Raw genomic sequence first — 15,583 nt, forward strand, 5'->3', positions numbered from 1 at the left:
TTCTAAGATGACTATATCATTTTAAAGATATTTTGTGCTTTTAGAAGATAACCTTTAAAACAGCAAACAAGCAAGGTTGCAATCACAGTGAGCTCCATTGAAATAAAAGGCCCTTCATTCAAAGTAAATTTGCAAAGATAGGGTCGTTCTGCAAGAGCAAACAGTTTTAGGTCTAAATATGCCTCTAATTTTAATTCAGAAAATCGTGTACTTGTCAGAAATTTGGAAAACACAGGTCCAGCTTGAAAGAGGTGTGGTATGAATGACAGCTGTGTTTAATGTCACCTTGCACTGTTTGCATGGTGCAAGCAGCTGACCCTATTAACTATGTAGAATATAAAGGAGCATTCTTTATTTGCTCTTTATCATAACTCCTCCTCTTTAATTGTTTTTCTAAAGGAACTCTGGACAACATGAATCACACTGTGGTATATGATACCTCAGAAACTATGGAGTTCTGTGCTTTTCATCGACTCTATCTTATGCCAATAGTGAAAATGACAATCTGTATAGTGCTTCCAGAACCCACCGGACCTACCTACATAGTCCCAAAGTGGGAAGTGATTGAAAAGCTGAAGAAAATGGTTTGTCCAGACCGGTTCGCCAGTGTTAAGGTTACCAAGAACACTAAGGGTTTCATTCTGTGTGAGGGAGAGGCAGACACCAATCGCGTGTTTTGTAGGCTGAAGGAGAAGCTTCATGGCAAGATGATAAACCTCAGTGGCTTCAAAGATGATTTGCAAGTGGTTGTCATGGAGCCACCTTCCAATCCGCCAGCTCCTCAGGAGTTGGAACCCACTAGAGAATTGCCAGAGGAAGACTTAGCAGAGCAAAGCAAGGATAGTCCTGATTGCATCTATTTGGAAGGATTGCCATGCAAATGGTTTGCAGTGAAAGGCTCAGGTAGTGAATCACCAAGGGAAGATGTCTTGAGAGCAGTTTTTGAAAATTTTGGGAAGATCAAGAACATAGATATCCCTATGCTTGACCCTTATAGGGAAGAAGTGGTGGGAGGACGCATGAATAATTTGACTTTGCGTTCCCTTTTGAACCTGCGGACATTTGAAGCTTTTGTCCAATACCAGGAGTCCTCATCTTGTTCAAAAGCTATGGAGACATTTAAGGGAATGAAGCTGGTGTTTAAAGGGGATGATGGAAAAGCTCTTGCATGTTACATCAAGGTAAGAAGTATTGCTTAGGAGTAGCTATTTTTAGTCTATTGCTGTAAAAACTACCAAGTCTTATGCCACCTGAAAGGCTGGCAGTTTTATTTTGGCATAGGCATTATGAACTATTTTCTACCGTAGGAGGAAGTGCCTAGTGATGTGGAATCTAGTCCCATGAAAGGATATGCTGAATTAAATTTTTCATGCATCTGATGGTGGGAGTCATGTTCCACAATTAGTCTGCCACCCTTTCAGGTGGCACCAGAGTTTTTGTGTTGTGCCAGGGATGGGGAACCTGTGGATCTCCAAGGCTGCTGGGCTACAGCTTTTGTCATCCTTGACCATTAGCCATATTGGCTCAAAGTTGATGGGAGCTGCAATTCAACAACCTCTGGAAACCACATTCTTTAGGAAACAGGAGTCCTTCCGTTTGTGGAAGAGTCTTGCAGAAGCCAGCACTAATGGAAGAGGAGGTGAAGAGATGTTTGCCTGTCTCTCCTACAACCTCCTATACCCACTTCCATGCTGTTGCAAGGGGTCTCACAACTCACTGGAGCAGAACTGAAGAGCACAATTCACCTTCCCCCTTGCTGCCATATGGTTTTGACAGGTTATATGGGGCATCTGCTTCCATATACAGAAACTTTGAATGATTACTGAGAATAAATCACAACTTCCTAAAAAATATGCATTTTTCTGGGGCTACCTAACTGGAATATCTTTCAGCATTATTTCCCTGTTTGGTCTTTAATGGGTATACAATTGCAGCTTTGAAAATAATTTCACTTTGTTCACCTCCTAGATTACTTGGATTTGATTTTATTAAATGTATGTAGCCTAGTTACACGGACACCTTTTGGTTCTTTTCATTTTCAGCACTGTGGTTTTTAATATGGGAGAGGTTTGAAAGATGCCCAATTCTCATTTTAAAATTGAGGGCAGATAACAGCTGGTTTTCAGAGCCTTAGGGATATCCCATGGGTACCTTCACATGACACCTGTATTCTGTTTACACCCTATCCCAACTGAACCTTTAAATTGCCTTTATAATTCCAACCCCCAACTCCAAAAATAGAAGCTTGCAGTGTGGCATAGGGACCAGGTGGGAAGTGTTTGTGTTCATGCTGGGTTACAATCACAAGCAGTTATTTCTCAGTAGCACAACTTCCTTTACTTGAGCATGAGTCTCCCTGCCACCCCTATGTCATCTGTGTTGGACTGCATAGCAAAGGCCTTCTTTCTGGTATGGAGATAGTTGAGCCAAAGTGGTTTAGGGAATGTCCCGATGCTGTTAAGGCTCCCTGTGTTCTATTTGAGATCTTGAAATTGGCTCTGGAGACCTTGTAGATTTTGTATGCTTGAGTGAGTGATACTACAATTTGTACTTCTTTGATTTTTAAACAGGTGACATCAGATACTACTGATCATTTCAGTGATGCTGCTGTAAATCAGAGAAACCTGGAAAAAATAACTCTGCAAGAACTAGAGAGAGAGCGAAAGAGGAAAGAAGACAGAAGGGGAAAAGGGAATGAAAGGTGAGGAATCTCTGTGGCTTTTTCTTTTTTCTCTTAAAGACAAGATTGAGCATACCCTGTTAGTGGGGAAACTGAGATAAGAGGATTGTTTTTTGTGGCTGTGGGGGCTCCATACCTTTTCTTTGCATAATGGCAGCTGACATTGTGTACCAAAATCAGCTGGACCTTGTGACTTACCTAAGTTTATGCAAGGAGAGAAAATCTGCTTACTTTCCCTTTTTTAGCCATTTTATTAGTTATGCATAATTCAGATTTTGTTTAGTTATTGGGATATCTATGTGAGATAATGGAAAACTTGCCCCCAAGTACTTGAAATCTTTTCCAGACACCTTTCCGCCTCCCAAGATTTCAGCAGGCATTTATACATAATATGTTCCTTGCCATGAGGGCTAGAAACATTTCTTTTAAAACAAACAAATGAAAGTTGAGTCTTGGGAAATTAATTTGTTTACCCGGTACTAAATTGTGTGCTCCTGTAGCATTCACATAACGCATGATTATTTTACTGTCTTCCCTAAAGTACATTTCAGTGAAACTGATAAAGCTGAAGGACTTTTAACAGAAGGCTGCAAACATCAAAACACTGTTTCTCACTTCATGTTTTATCTGCAGCTGTTAATAGTGTTACAAGCCATCCCAATCTCCGATCAGCGTGAGATTCCAGGGGTTCCGGGTGCTTAACCCAGGGTTTGTGTTTTCTTTTGGAAATGAGGCACAGTGGGGACTGTATGTCTTTAGGATATATGGTTTATTTACACATATATGCAGCCTGAACCTACGATGGAGGGGTTCACAGCATTAACACCCCAAGAGAGTGACCATAGCCATAGCCTTAGATTTAGTAGACATCAAACATTGTGCTCTGCCTCTCTAGCTTTCTAGCCTGCAGCTTTACTTCTAGATCATCACTCCTAAACTCTGCCTTCCACAGACCCACCCCCCTTGCTCTCCTTACTAGGAGGCTAGCTTGGTTTGAGTAGTTTTGAACACTTGCTAGTTCCAGGGATTAGAAGAGTCTGGCATCCACAAACTCAGGACAGTATCTGTAGGTGTAAACTTGATAGTAAAGACATCTAGATAACTGGAGAAAACTAGCAAGATATAAGCAGTCCAACTTTTGGCCATGGGATTACTATCTGGTTACTAATTTTATGTCCTGCTATTCAAAACATGTTTCTATCAGGTAATAATAATAATAATAATAATAATAATAATAATAATAATAATAATAATAAAAAAATAATAAATGATCTATACCCCACCCATCTGGCTGGGTTTCCTCAGCCACACTGGGCGGCTCCAAACATAATATTAAAAACACACACAAAAACCAAACATTAAAAACTTCCCTATACAAGGCTGCCTTCATATGTCTTCTAAAAGTCAGATAGTTGTTTATTTCCTTGACATCTGATGGGAGGGCGTTCCACAGGGCAGGAGCCACTACCGGGAAGGAAGGCCCTCTGCCTGGTTCCCTGTAGCTTTGCTTCTTGCAGAGAGGGAACCACCAGAAGGCCCTCAAAACTGGACCTCAGTGTCCTGGCTGAACGATGCGGGTGGAGACGCTCCTTCAGGTAGCTGTTATTGGGCGACTGAAAATCCAGCAGACTCCAAATTCTGCCATTTTACTGTTCAAAGACTTCCTGATTCTGCCAAGGGGAACAAAAAAGGAGTTTTAAAAGGATATTTTTGCCATTTTAGCTGTTGGTTATATAGCTGCATGAATTTTTCCATAGATGCTTAGTTCTTTTCTATTAGTTCAGAGTTGCCTCCTCATGGTAATTAACAAATAGAAACTTGCCTTCAGTGAAAGGGCAATATGTCCTTTGCTTTACATTAATAGATAACAAGTGACGGTTCTGTATGAGGATGAACCTTAGGCGCATAGTTGCATAAGACCTTTTTTTTTGCAATTTGGTTTGTTTTATCAATTGCTGAAATTCTGTATAACAGCATTATGCCTACACTGAAGTTAGATCAATTTTTGTGAGAGAATATAATGTAATTTGGGTTTTAGGTTTTGCTGCTGAGTTCAAAGACAAATGTGTGTCACTACTTGTTTTCTCAACCTCCCTTAGCTCTCCAGAGGGCTTTTTCAATGCCAGATTACATCTGAGCACATATGTTCTTATTCTGCAGGGAGCCTTGGGCTCCACCTTCTTTGTTGCATTCAGAACAAAAGTTGTTATGCCAAAAGACTGAAATAGTAATACTAGATTTACGAAACTCTCAACAAATTCAGCTTTTGCAAGACTTTATTTCACCCCTCCCCTTTTTAAAGACTATTTAGCAATTAGGATATAAAATGCAGACCCTCAGGCCCAGGGATTTCCTGTTAAAGGTAATTTGCAACGTATGCTCATTAAACTTGTGTGCGTTTAGCTTTATGAGGTAGGCAAAAAAAAATTAACAAAGGCAGGGCAGAAAATGGGTGGGTGTCTGGGGAAAAAAGACTTGGGCAAGCCCAGTTGCAATGTGTTTTGACTACATACAATTTTGGCTATAGGTGCTATCCCTGGTACATAGCCCCTCCATACATTGAGAGCCACCGGTATGTACAGAAGTCCAAGTTGGCTGCATACCGAAATTGTTTCCTAGAAAATCAACAAGGATTTTACAAAATATTTTTTCTCATCAGGAATCATTCTGGTCTATTACAAAATCCTTTCTGCAGTTCTTCTCAGGCTTTATGAGAACTCTGGCACACTTTCTCCGAATTAAATTTGGAGAGACGCGCTTCATTCATGCTTCTGGAAAAGGTCTACTTTTATACTATGTGCGTTATAATTCACCTGCCTTTAGAAGGGCCCTCCTAGCTAGAAGACGGCAAGGTCAGAGCAGTGATTCATGCACAGACACAACAGACCTCTCAGACCAGGACGTTCTATGTTACTCCATGAGGAGTGGTAGAACGATCCATTTACATCTAGTGACAGGTTAGGAGGAGGAAAGATCAGAGTAGTGACTCACACATATACCAGAAGCATCCTCTTCTGTGGCTGGGTACTTTTGAACTCACGTGACATACTAGCAGTTTTCACACAGCGCAGAGTTTGGGAATTAGCTGCTCTGTTCAGTCTGCAGTAGGGCTCAGCAACTTACAAGGCCAGAACTGCTTAGATCTGCATTCTGTGTCTTGAGACCATTTTTGTGGCCTGTGGGGGCATAGAAATGTTGACTGGAGGTTAGGAACAATGATTAAATTGAAAGCAAAGTGGTCTGTAGCTCTGACTGTAAAAAAGAAGAGCCAAGGTCAGCAAATGCACAGGGCCTCCAGACGAGTGTCTTATTTCTTTTCTTGAGCCGGAGAAGGTGAAAGTGTTTGTATATAATCTGTTAGCTTTCAGAGTGCATCTGAGCACTCCCTGAGTAGTAATAATGATGCCTGTTCAGGAGTGATGGGGAATAATCCTAGCGTTTGGCATCATTATAATGAAGCCAGTGAAGGGTGGAAGAAAGTTGTTAGGTTATCAGTATTGCAGGTATGAACACACTAAGGGCGCAGCAAGGATGAAGAAACATTCACGATATGTAGAAACTATTCTGCAAAAATTGGGGAGAAAAGTTTAAGATGGGTTTTTTAGTTTTTTAAAAACAAATATAAGTGAACATGCTATACAGTGGTACCTTGGGTTACAGATGCTTCAGGTTACAGACGCTTCAGGTTACAGACTCCGTTAACCCAGAAACAGTACCTCAGGTTAAGAACTTTACTTCAGGATGAGAACAAAAATTGTGTGGCGGTGGTAGCGGGAGTCCCCATTAACTAAAGTGGTACCTCCGGTTAAGAACAGTTTCGGGTTAACAACGGACCTCCAGAACGAATTAAGTTCTTAACCCAGGGTACCACTGTACTAGATTTTTATTTACTAATCATTTCGTAAAATTTATAGACCGCTTGATTGTTAAAAAAAACAAAACTTCAAAGAGGTTTACCAAAAGATAAAACAAGAAAATAAATAAAAACCACAAACATGCTTTAAAACTTAAAGTTAAAACACACATCACCTCAACTTTCCAAGCATCTGGGTAGGCTTGCCTAAACAAGATGGTTCTTAGTGTGGTGTGCTGTGGCATGATTGCTGACTGCATTTTCCAGCTCACATGTGAGGGAAGCTCCTTGTAGAGTGCATTGCAGTAGTCCAGTACACTGGTACCTCTGGATGCGAACAGGATCTGTTCTGGAGCCCCATTCGCATCCAGAAGCAAATGCAACCCGCATCCACGCATGCGTGGGTCACGATTCGCCGCTTCTGCACATGTGCGTGACGTTATTTTGACCGTCCGCGCATGCGCGAGCAGCGAAACCCAGAAGTAACACACTCCATTCCTTCCGGGTTGCCGCAGTGCGCAACCCGAAAATATTTATCCCGAAGCTACTTCAACCCAAGGTATGACTGTATTGATGTAACCAACACATGAACTACTGTGGCAAGGCTTTCCCAGTCCAGAAATGGCAACAGCTGATGAACTAGCTGTAATTGGTAAAGGGCCTTGCCAGCTGCTGAGGCTACCTGAGCCTCCAGTGATGTAGGTGGATCTGGAAACACCTCAGTCTGTGAACCTTCTCCTTCAGGGAGAGTGCAACCTCATCCATGGAAGGAACTGACCAATTTCTCAGACAAGGGAGCTGCTCACCCACAGTGCCTCTGTTTTGCCAGGATCCAAGCTCAGCTTGTTTGTCCTCATCCATTTCATTATTGCCCAGGGATTGCTCAGGTTCATTGTATTGGCGTCAGAAATGTATTCAGTGCAAATTATCCTTGCTTTTCAATCAGTCCAGAAGAACCACATCACTAATCTAAAATAGCAAAAGCAGTGGCGGATCTAAGCTTCAGGGCCTCTAATCTTGGGGGGTCCCCAGAAACGACTTTAGCCACACGTGTACAGTGGTACCTCGAGTCAAGTACTTAATTCGTTCTGGAGGTCTGTTCTTAACCTGAAACTGTTCTTAACCTGAAGCACCACTTTAGCTAATGGGGCCTCCTGCTGCCGCCACGCCGCTGGAGCATGATTTCTGTTCTTATCCTGAAGCAAAGTTCTTAACCAGAAGCACTATTTCTGGGTTAGCGGAGTTTGTAACCTGAAGTGTCTGTAACCCAAGGTACCACTGTATATAACATCCCTCCCATAACTCAAAAACTATAAGGCATAGGATTTTTTTTATTCACACCAGTGATTTTGACATGTGAGATAATCTGTCCAGTACAGCAATTTTAATCAAAATCTGAGATGTAGCAGTTAACATTTTTTAAAATATATATATATATATACACACCGTATTTTTTTGCCCTATAGGATGCACTTTTCCCCCTCCAAAAATGAAGGGGAAATGTGTGTGCGTTTTATGGGGCGAATGCAGGCTTCAGGAAGCTATCCGCAAGCCTTGGGAGCTCCGCGGGAGTTCCCCTCGGGCTCCCAAGGCTTGCAGATAGCAGCCTGCATCCCGAAGCCTGGGGCGCACTGCTTCGTGCAGATATCGGGCAGCTCCACAAGCTCGGGGGACAGCGGGGAGGCGGAGCACCGCCCCGCCATCCCGCTATTCCCCGACCTGGTTTGGAGGCTGGCGCTGGGGAGAAGCGTGCTTCTCCCCACCGCCAGGCCCACAAGCTCGGGGGACAGATATCTGCAAGCCTGGGGAGACCGGCGAACCATGGTTTATGGCAGTGTTTGAAATGGCTCATGTAACTTTAGATGCAGTAGTGGGAAATATTAGGACCAGAAGATGTTTCAAGAGAGAGCTGCCCTGAGGTTATCTTCAAACATTTTGCATGTGTGAAGTATATATGTTTACATTCCAAAACACAAATTTGTAGGAAGTGTTCTCTCTTGTGTCCAAACAGATTTCAAGGGTGGAAGCCCTTCCTGTTACCTCCTTATCTTCCCTTCTACCTTGCAAGGGTTAAAACTGTAAAATTATTTCCCTCCCGCACCTAAATTGTCCCATATCAATAATTGCCTAGAAAACGACGCAATGATGAAGAAAAGAAAACTGGAGAAAGAAAGAGGAAGTATAAGCACAAGAGACATGGGCAAAGGAAGATAGATTGTGATACAAAACACCAAAGAAAACAGCGGAAGGTAACAGATGCGGAAGATTTGTGGACAGAGAAGATGCCCAATTGGGAAGAGAAGAAACACGATATAGCTCAGAAAAGAGAGGAGTCCATGAGGCTGCTTTCCTTGCTCTTAAACAAAGTAAAAGTAAGGATATAATTTTCAAAATATTCTAAGGGTGTTTTTTTAAAATATATGTAATAAGTTGTGGACAACTGTAGGCATATATGATAGCAGAGTTCGCCACAAGTGGGCAGCAGGTTTCTCACTTTCCACATCCAAGGCACACCACATTTTGATGTACTGAACTGGGTGCGCTGGGAGATGTTGACTCTGAGAATGAAGTGATTTAAGTAAACTCCTCAGCAAGATGTAAGGCTTTTGATAACTTCTCCTTTTCATCTTGTGATAAAGGATCATACAAATGCTTGTTGGTGGAAGTTCTCTTTTCATATAGGAAATTGCTGTGAATTATTGAGGTGGGGCTGAAACTTGCTTTCTTGTGTGGGGTCATTATTTTAGTAGAACGACTCCGAAGTTATCATTGAAAAAAGCGAAAGCAAATAAACCGGCAATTTGACTATTGCCTATGGCAAGTGACTTGCATTAATAATTATTTTTCCTCTGAAAACAGCAAAATCAAGCTGGCTTGTATCTTAAAGGCTATGATTTGTGCAGCTTTGTGAGCCTTTTAAGATGTGGTTTGAAGTGAATTGGCATTTAAAAAACAAAAAACAGGTTTCCTTTCTGGAAAAATTGAACCGCCTCAAACAGCAGTCTGCAGAGACAACTCCTACAGTGTCTTAAGTCTTAAGTGTGTTTGCCAAGCAGTGTATTTTGGGTCTTGCTAAGACTGGCAGGGAGGGAGGCAGATTTCACCCATGAGGTACAACCCACAGGGAGGTTATGCATAAGTCTCTTTTTATGGGGGTGGGGACGAGCTGTTAAAACACAACAATGCTTTTATGCAGCTTTTGCATTTTAGTAGAATCACTTGTACAAAGTAATCCATCCATGTTGTCCTCCAACTGTTCTTGGACTCCAACTCCTGCAATCCCAGGCCATTTGACATGATGGGAGTTGTAGTCCAAGAGCTTCTGGCCACACACCAGGTGCATTCTGGCTTGTTTGACCTGGGTGGGTGGATGCTATTTGGATTTCCTGTCTTAGGCACTGAAGGGTCTTTGACTAGCCCAAATTGTACATAAAATCATTTATCATTAGGCTTTGCTGATTTACCGGTATTTGCTTTCTGCTCAAGTCCCTTGTTCTGTTGCGCTATAATTCTTTCTTTTATTCCCCCCCCCCCCAAGGACGTTGCACAAGCATCTGAGCAAATAGGGGGCCCTCTGCTGAATCTTGAAATCAAAAGGGAGAATTGCTCCTTTGCATCTCAGATACAGAATGCACCAAAGGAACAAGTAAACTGCCTTGGGCAACAAGAGTCAAAGAATAAGGGAGAATCCAAGTGTCAGTCAGCTCAGTTGGCGGATGCTTTTATTGAGGAGCAGCAGCAGCAGCAGCAGCAGCACATTCCATTTAAGTTGCCTGCATTACCTGATCCGTTTTGGAGACATACTTTGAACAGGCCAATTGCTGAAACCATCACCACCTACGTAACACACAGGCCCCATGACAGCCACTCGTTTGGGTGCTCCCCTGAAGCTTCCAGGGAGAGAGAATTCAGGAAGCCCAAGTTATATGAAACTGATGAATTCACACATTATTTACTCAACTACTATCAAACCCCAGAATATGCACGGGACTTTCCAAGGGTGGATAACCCAGCGAATAAGTCTCAGTGGCAGAGGGTGGTGTATTTCAATAAGGACAGCTTGCAGATTAACCTGCAGAACAAAGATAGGCAGTGCATGACGGATTTGATTTGTGTACCAAATACCCAAGAGAAAAGCTCCAGACGTAGTGATAACTGGGGAGTAATGGATAAGGAACCTGAGGTTATGCCAAAAAGCCAGGCATGTGCTAGGGTGTTTGCCAAAAACTATTGGGGCAAAGATCTGTCAAATGAGGCTGAAGAAGGAACGCTGCGTGGTAAATTGAATAGTCGTATCCTAGTAAGTGGAGCTCATGATAGAAAATCCCTAGTAGAAGACACTGAAATGGTGGCTATGGCATCACACAAGCTAGTTGGCCGTGTGAATAAATTGAAGGATGTATTGGAAGAGATCAGCAGTGATTCTGAATCCTTCAGTGAGGCACTTAATGAGTCACGAAGCAAAAAAGAAAGAAAAAATGGTGGTGGCTGCAAGGTGTCACCCTTCGGTCAGAAAATGGTGAGAGATTTGTCGATTTCTGTCCAAAATGATTGTTGTGGTGCTCAAGGTATTGAATGCAGCAAACACAGTTTCTTCTCACGCTCTGAGTACTGTGATTCAGCAAGGCACTCCAAGCTAAAGCTTAGGACAACATACAAAAGAACCAGCAGCAAAGTAAGGGGTGAAGAACAAAGAGTCAAATGGACATCTAGTGATGAGGAGAGGGAAGCTGATCGGAAGAACAGAAAGAGATATTCTGGAAACAATTTGTCTGATGATGAACCACAGTTCTTTAAAGCAAACCATCGTGAAGAGATGGAGTCTCTTGGCAAGATGTCCCATCACAAAATGAAATGTAAAACTCATCACACCATTCCAGGGGCAGTAAAAGCAAAAGATGCCACCCATTCAGGTGGGTCTCCTTTTCAAGAAGCTCACCCAAAGGCAGATAAGGGGAATGTAGACATTAATAAGATCGGTGAGAATGGGTGCCAAATAAATGAAAAGCAGAGAATTTTCAAGGCTAGCTCAAGAAGAGTGGTGTCAGGGCAGGAAGGAGAGGGGAGAGAATTGGTGAGATGGTGAAACAAGCAAGTGAGTCGAATAGGATGGGGGCAGCTTTCAGTTTTTGGAAGCCCTTTTTGGCATTAATGAGCAGCTCCTGCAACAGGGACATTCTTCACTCCAGGAGGTTTTGCTGCAACTCCTGGTTTTCAGGGGACTTGCTATTAAGAAAATAGGTGGAAACAGATTCCTGAAGGATGCCCTTTGTTTCCTGTCAAAACAATTCAATCCATATGCAGAGACAGTTTATGAAGGAGAACTTGGTTGGTCTTGGGGGGTGATGGGTGTGGTTCTTGAAAGCTCAAATTAGGCCCTCTTAAGGACTTTAAAATAAATCACATCTGGTGATTTGGGTGCTCTGCTTGGGCTGCTATGCATGCTGGCAGAGCACGAGAGGGCAGACACAGCTTGGCAAAAACTGGTCAACAGATTCAACATCTGTACTAATGACCAAATTTTTTTTTTTATTAAAAAAAGTTACTGCAGTGCATGATTGAAGCCATGTTTAATGATCTACTCAGAATCTGAGCCAAGTGAAGTGAATGGTCCCTGCCGATTTCGGAGGGAGCCACAGAATATGAAAATGCTCCCTAGTAACTGTACAGTTAAAGGAGATAGTTGAACAAATTGTTTAATTTATAAGATTAAAAAAAGAAAGTGCCTCCTCAGTGATGTCAGAAAGGGGATGGTGTGAGAGATGAAACATTTATCCAAAAGGCAGAGAAGGAACGTGTTTGTTTATAATTTACTGCAGACGTGGCAATTTGAGATACTCAAGCTTTTTTTTTTAATTATTATTATTATTATTTATTTTGCAAGAAGCCTTTTATTTATTTAGAAAGATTTATATGCCACTTAATCAGAAAACTCTGCAATTAGCATAGCTTAATCCAGCATTGGGCAGTATATGCTGTGTGCCAGATTCTACTTCTCAGTCCAGACCCTTTTTGTGGCAGGTCCCTTTGGGTTTATTGGAATGGTTTGAGTAGAATAACAGGTGCCCTGGTTTGAATGGCTACTCCCTTTAATTCTGCCTAAATCTTCTGCCCTTTATTAACCAGCTGAGGGCAAAGTTACACAGGACACAGGAGAGCCATTATCAGATTTCCTGCCATTCATTTTTTCTTTTCTTTTTTCTTTTGAAGGAGCATTTGCAGGGTGCTCAGATGGCAATCACAGTAGTGGAGCTGGGAGGAAGTGTTTAGCCCTTCCCACCCCAGTCACTTTACTAATAATAAGTAACTCCCTACTAGCGTCAGGGTAAGGTGGAAATGTGGGCATGATAGAGGTAAGGTTGGTCCCATATCTTATGTCCACCTTATATATATATATTTGGGGTGGTGGTGATGGTAAATACATAAATTGAGAGCAAGGTAAACATTCCATTCCCAGCTGTTTATTTCCCCCTCCTGTGCACCCAGCAATTTTTCCTTGCTTGTCAGGATTTGGGAAGATAGTGGGAAGCTCCCAGAGCCTGGTAAACAGCCCTTGCCTTGTATGGGGGGGAGGGACAGTTCTGGGGGTTCCTGACTGCACAACTTTGCTTTTGTGCATGGGCACCTGGAACAGAACCCTCGCTTTAAGTGGCGGGCCACTTGTATCTGTTTCCCCCCACTGCCATGGGACAGAAGTCAATGGCAGGAGGGGACTATAGGTGGGAAGAAACAGCAGGGAAAGGGAGGGCTTAGCACCCCTAGAGCCCAGCATCCCTGCGCCAGTCAAAGCAGGATGCACCAAGGTTGCTTTAAAGTGTCTTTTTCTTTTTTCCCCTTTTATTAAAAAAACAAACTCATATCAGGAGACCAGGAACTCACACAGAGTTTGGCCCGCAAGTTAATTTATTTTGAAGAATAGGTGGGGCTTGAGAGGGGAGAGCTAAATTAAAATCATGGTTGATGTGTGAGAACCAATGAAATTTCCCCCAGTCCTCTCCTAAATGTCACAGAATTAATTTCATTTCATTTCAAAATACAGAATTAATTTCATTTTCATTTCAAAAGACAGAACTAGAAAGCAAGAAGTCCATATTTTCACATGTACTTCACAGGCTAGGGGTGCTGTACTTTGTATTCGATGGATCTGCTGAACAGGGAATGCTTTGAGCAGTGAAAAAGGGGTATGAAATCTACTTAAGTGCTGGTTGGTATTTTGTTCCTTGAGTAAGTGACCTTCTAAGCATAGCTATGTATTCTGAGCCCATAGAAATTATTCTGTTCAGTTATTGCTTATAATTTTATGAAACATGGAACGGGCAAAACAAAGACGGTCAAGGACTACAACCTGAAACCATTCTACTGACAAGAATAGGCAGTTCCGAGGGCTGCAAGCTAGGTTGTCGCTTGTTGCACCAGATAGTCACAGCTGTAAGAAGAGGAACAAATTATAGTTTGAGTTTTTGCTTATAATTTTAATATGCTTTATTTATTTCATGTCATGGTAATTTTCATGTGAATAAGCGTTCCCTAGCACACCATCCATGTTTGTTAACCTCTGCTCCAATAAAGTAGTAATGAAGCAATGTATGCAGATATTTTCTGTGCTTAGATTCATGTTTTGCGTCAGGCTGATGGTGGTGGCAATTTCCACAGTCCTCTAAGCTTGTCTTTTCTTTAACGCTAACCTAGTTTGCAAAAATTGAATGGATTTCCCAATGCAGCCAACAAATGTTTATTTAATCTGAAAGTAATGTTTTGCACTTGGGTTTTATTTATTCATTTAGATCATTTAGTGCCAATGGCTCCCAGAGTGGTTCACATACAATCAAACTAACACAGTGCCACTGTAGGCTTATAATCCAGGGGTGGGGGGGTGGGAGAAAGGACACACAAGGGGAAAGGAACAGGGAAGGAAGAGGAAAGTAAAAAACCAAAACTCAAGCATCAATTTCTAAACAGGTGTGCTGTAATGACCAGCTGGCAACCTGATGGAATGGCTACCCCCAAATGGCAGTTAAGGGGAGAGGACAGTTGAGGGGTTCCATTCCCCCCTCTGGATCTTCACCACCCTGCAGTGAATAATACATTTTACATGTGTGTGCATGTTTTTAGTACACGGTTTGTACACATTCCATTTTATGACGGCAAGCATGAGATGCAGTGCTGGGGAAACAGGCCTTCCTGCATGGTAATCAAGAGGGGCTTGTGGTATCATAACCCTGCAGCTCATATCATCTGTTGGAGGTTGCTGATCCTCTGCAAAGTGGCAAAGTGCTCTCAGCGTAGGTCGCTTGGAAGCATTGCTGAACGTCTTACTTTATTCTGCCACAAACCAGCATAACCTAAATAAATAGCATAACAGTATGAATCTAAGCAAACAATTATTGAATAAATGGGAGCAAGAACCAATTGTAGATTAAAACATACATAGAATATTTGATTAAGCATAAATAATGGGTGAATAAATAATAATAATAATAATAATAATAATAATAATAATTATTATTATTTATACCCCACCCATCTGGCTGAGTTTCCCCAGGCACTCTGGGCGGCTCCCAATCAAGTGTTAAAAACAGTACAGCATTACATATTAAAAACATCCCTGAACAGGGCTGCCTTAAGATGTCTTCTGAATGTCAGGTAGTTTATCTCTTTGACATCTGATGGGAGGGCGTTCCACAGGGTGGGCGCCACTACTGAGAAGGCCCTCTGTCTGGTTCCCTGTAGCCTCACTTCTCACAATGAGGGAACCGCCAGAAGGCCCTCGACGCTGGATCTCAGTGTCTGGGCTGAACGATGGGGGTGGAGACGCTCCTTCAGGTATACAGGACCGAGGCCGTTTAGGGCTTTAAAGGTGAGCACCAACACTGAATGTGCTCGGAAATGTACTGGGAGCCAATGCAGATCTCTTAGAACCGGTGTTATGTGGTCCCGGCGGCCGCTCCCAGCAGTCTAGCTGCTGCATTCTGGATTAATTGCAGTTTCCGGGTCACCTTCAAAGGTAGCCCCACATAGAGCGTGTTGCAGTAGTCCAAGCAGGAGATAAC

At 42.4% G+C, this 15,583-nt stretch overlaps 1 protein-coding gene across 1 annotated transcript; it reads left to right on the plus strand.

Annotated features, from left to right (window-relative positions):
• On the plus strand, positions 1–13,364 carry LOC309362108 (A-kinase anchor protein 17B-like). Its single transcript, XM_081897593.1, has 4 exons — positions 1–1,181; positions 2,571–2,701; positions 8,665–8,905; positions 10,072–13,364. The coding sequence occupies exons 1-4, from the start codon at positions 414–416 to the stop codon at positions 11,617–11,619; spliced, it is 2,688 nt and encodes an 895-aa protein (XP_081753719.1). The 5' UTR covers positions 1–413; the 3' UTR covers positions 11,620–13,364.
• The last annotated feature ends 2,219 nt before the right edge of the window (positions 13,365–15,583 follow it).

This window comes from Podarcis melisellensis (assembly GCF_964234715.1).
Source record: "Podarcis melisellensis genome assembly, chromosome: Z".
NCBI lineage: Eukaryota > Metazoa > Chordata > Lepidosauria > Squamata > Lacertidae > Podarcis > Podarcis melisellensis.

Coding starts and splice junctions, on each gene's coding strand:
- LOC309362108 (XM_081897593.1), top strand. CDS start 414: ATGAATCACACTGTGGTATATGATACCTCAGAAACTATGGAGTTCTGT. Junction 2,702..8,664: donor AGGGGAAAAGGGAATGAAAG/GTGAGGAATCTC, acceptor ATAATTGCCTAG/AAAACGACGCAATGATGAAG. Junction 8,906..10,071: donor TGCTCTTAAACAAAGTAAAA/GTAAGGATATAA, acceptor CCCCCCCCCAAG/GACGTTGCACAAGCATCTGA.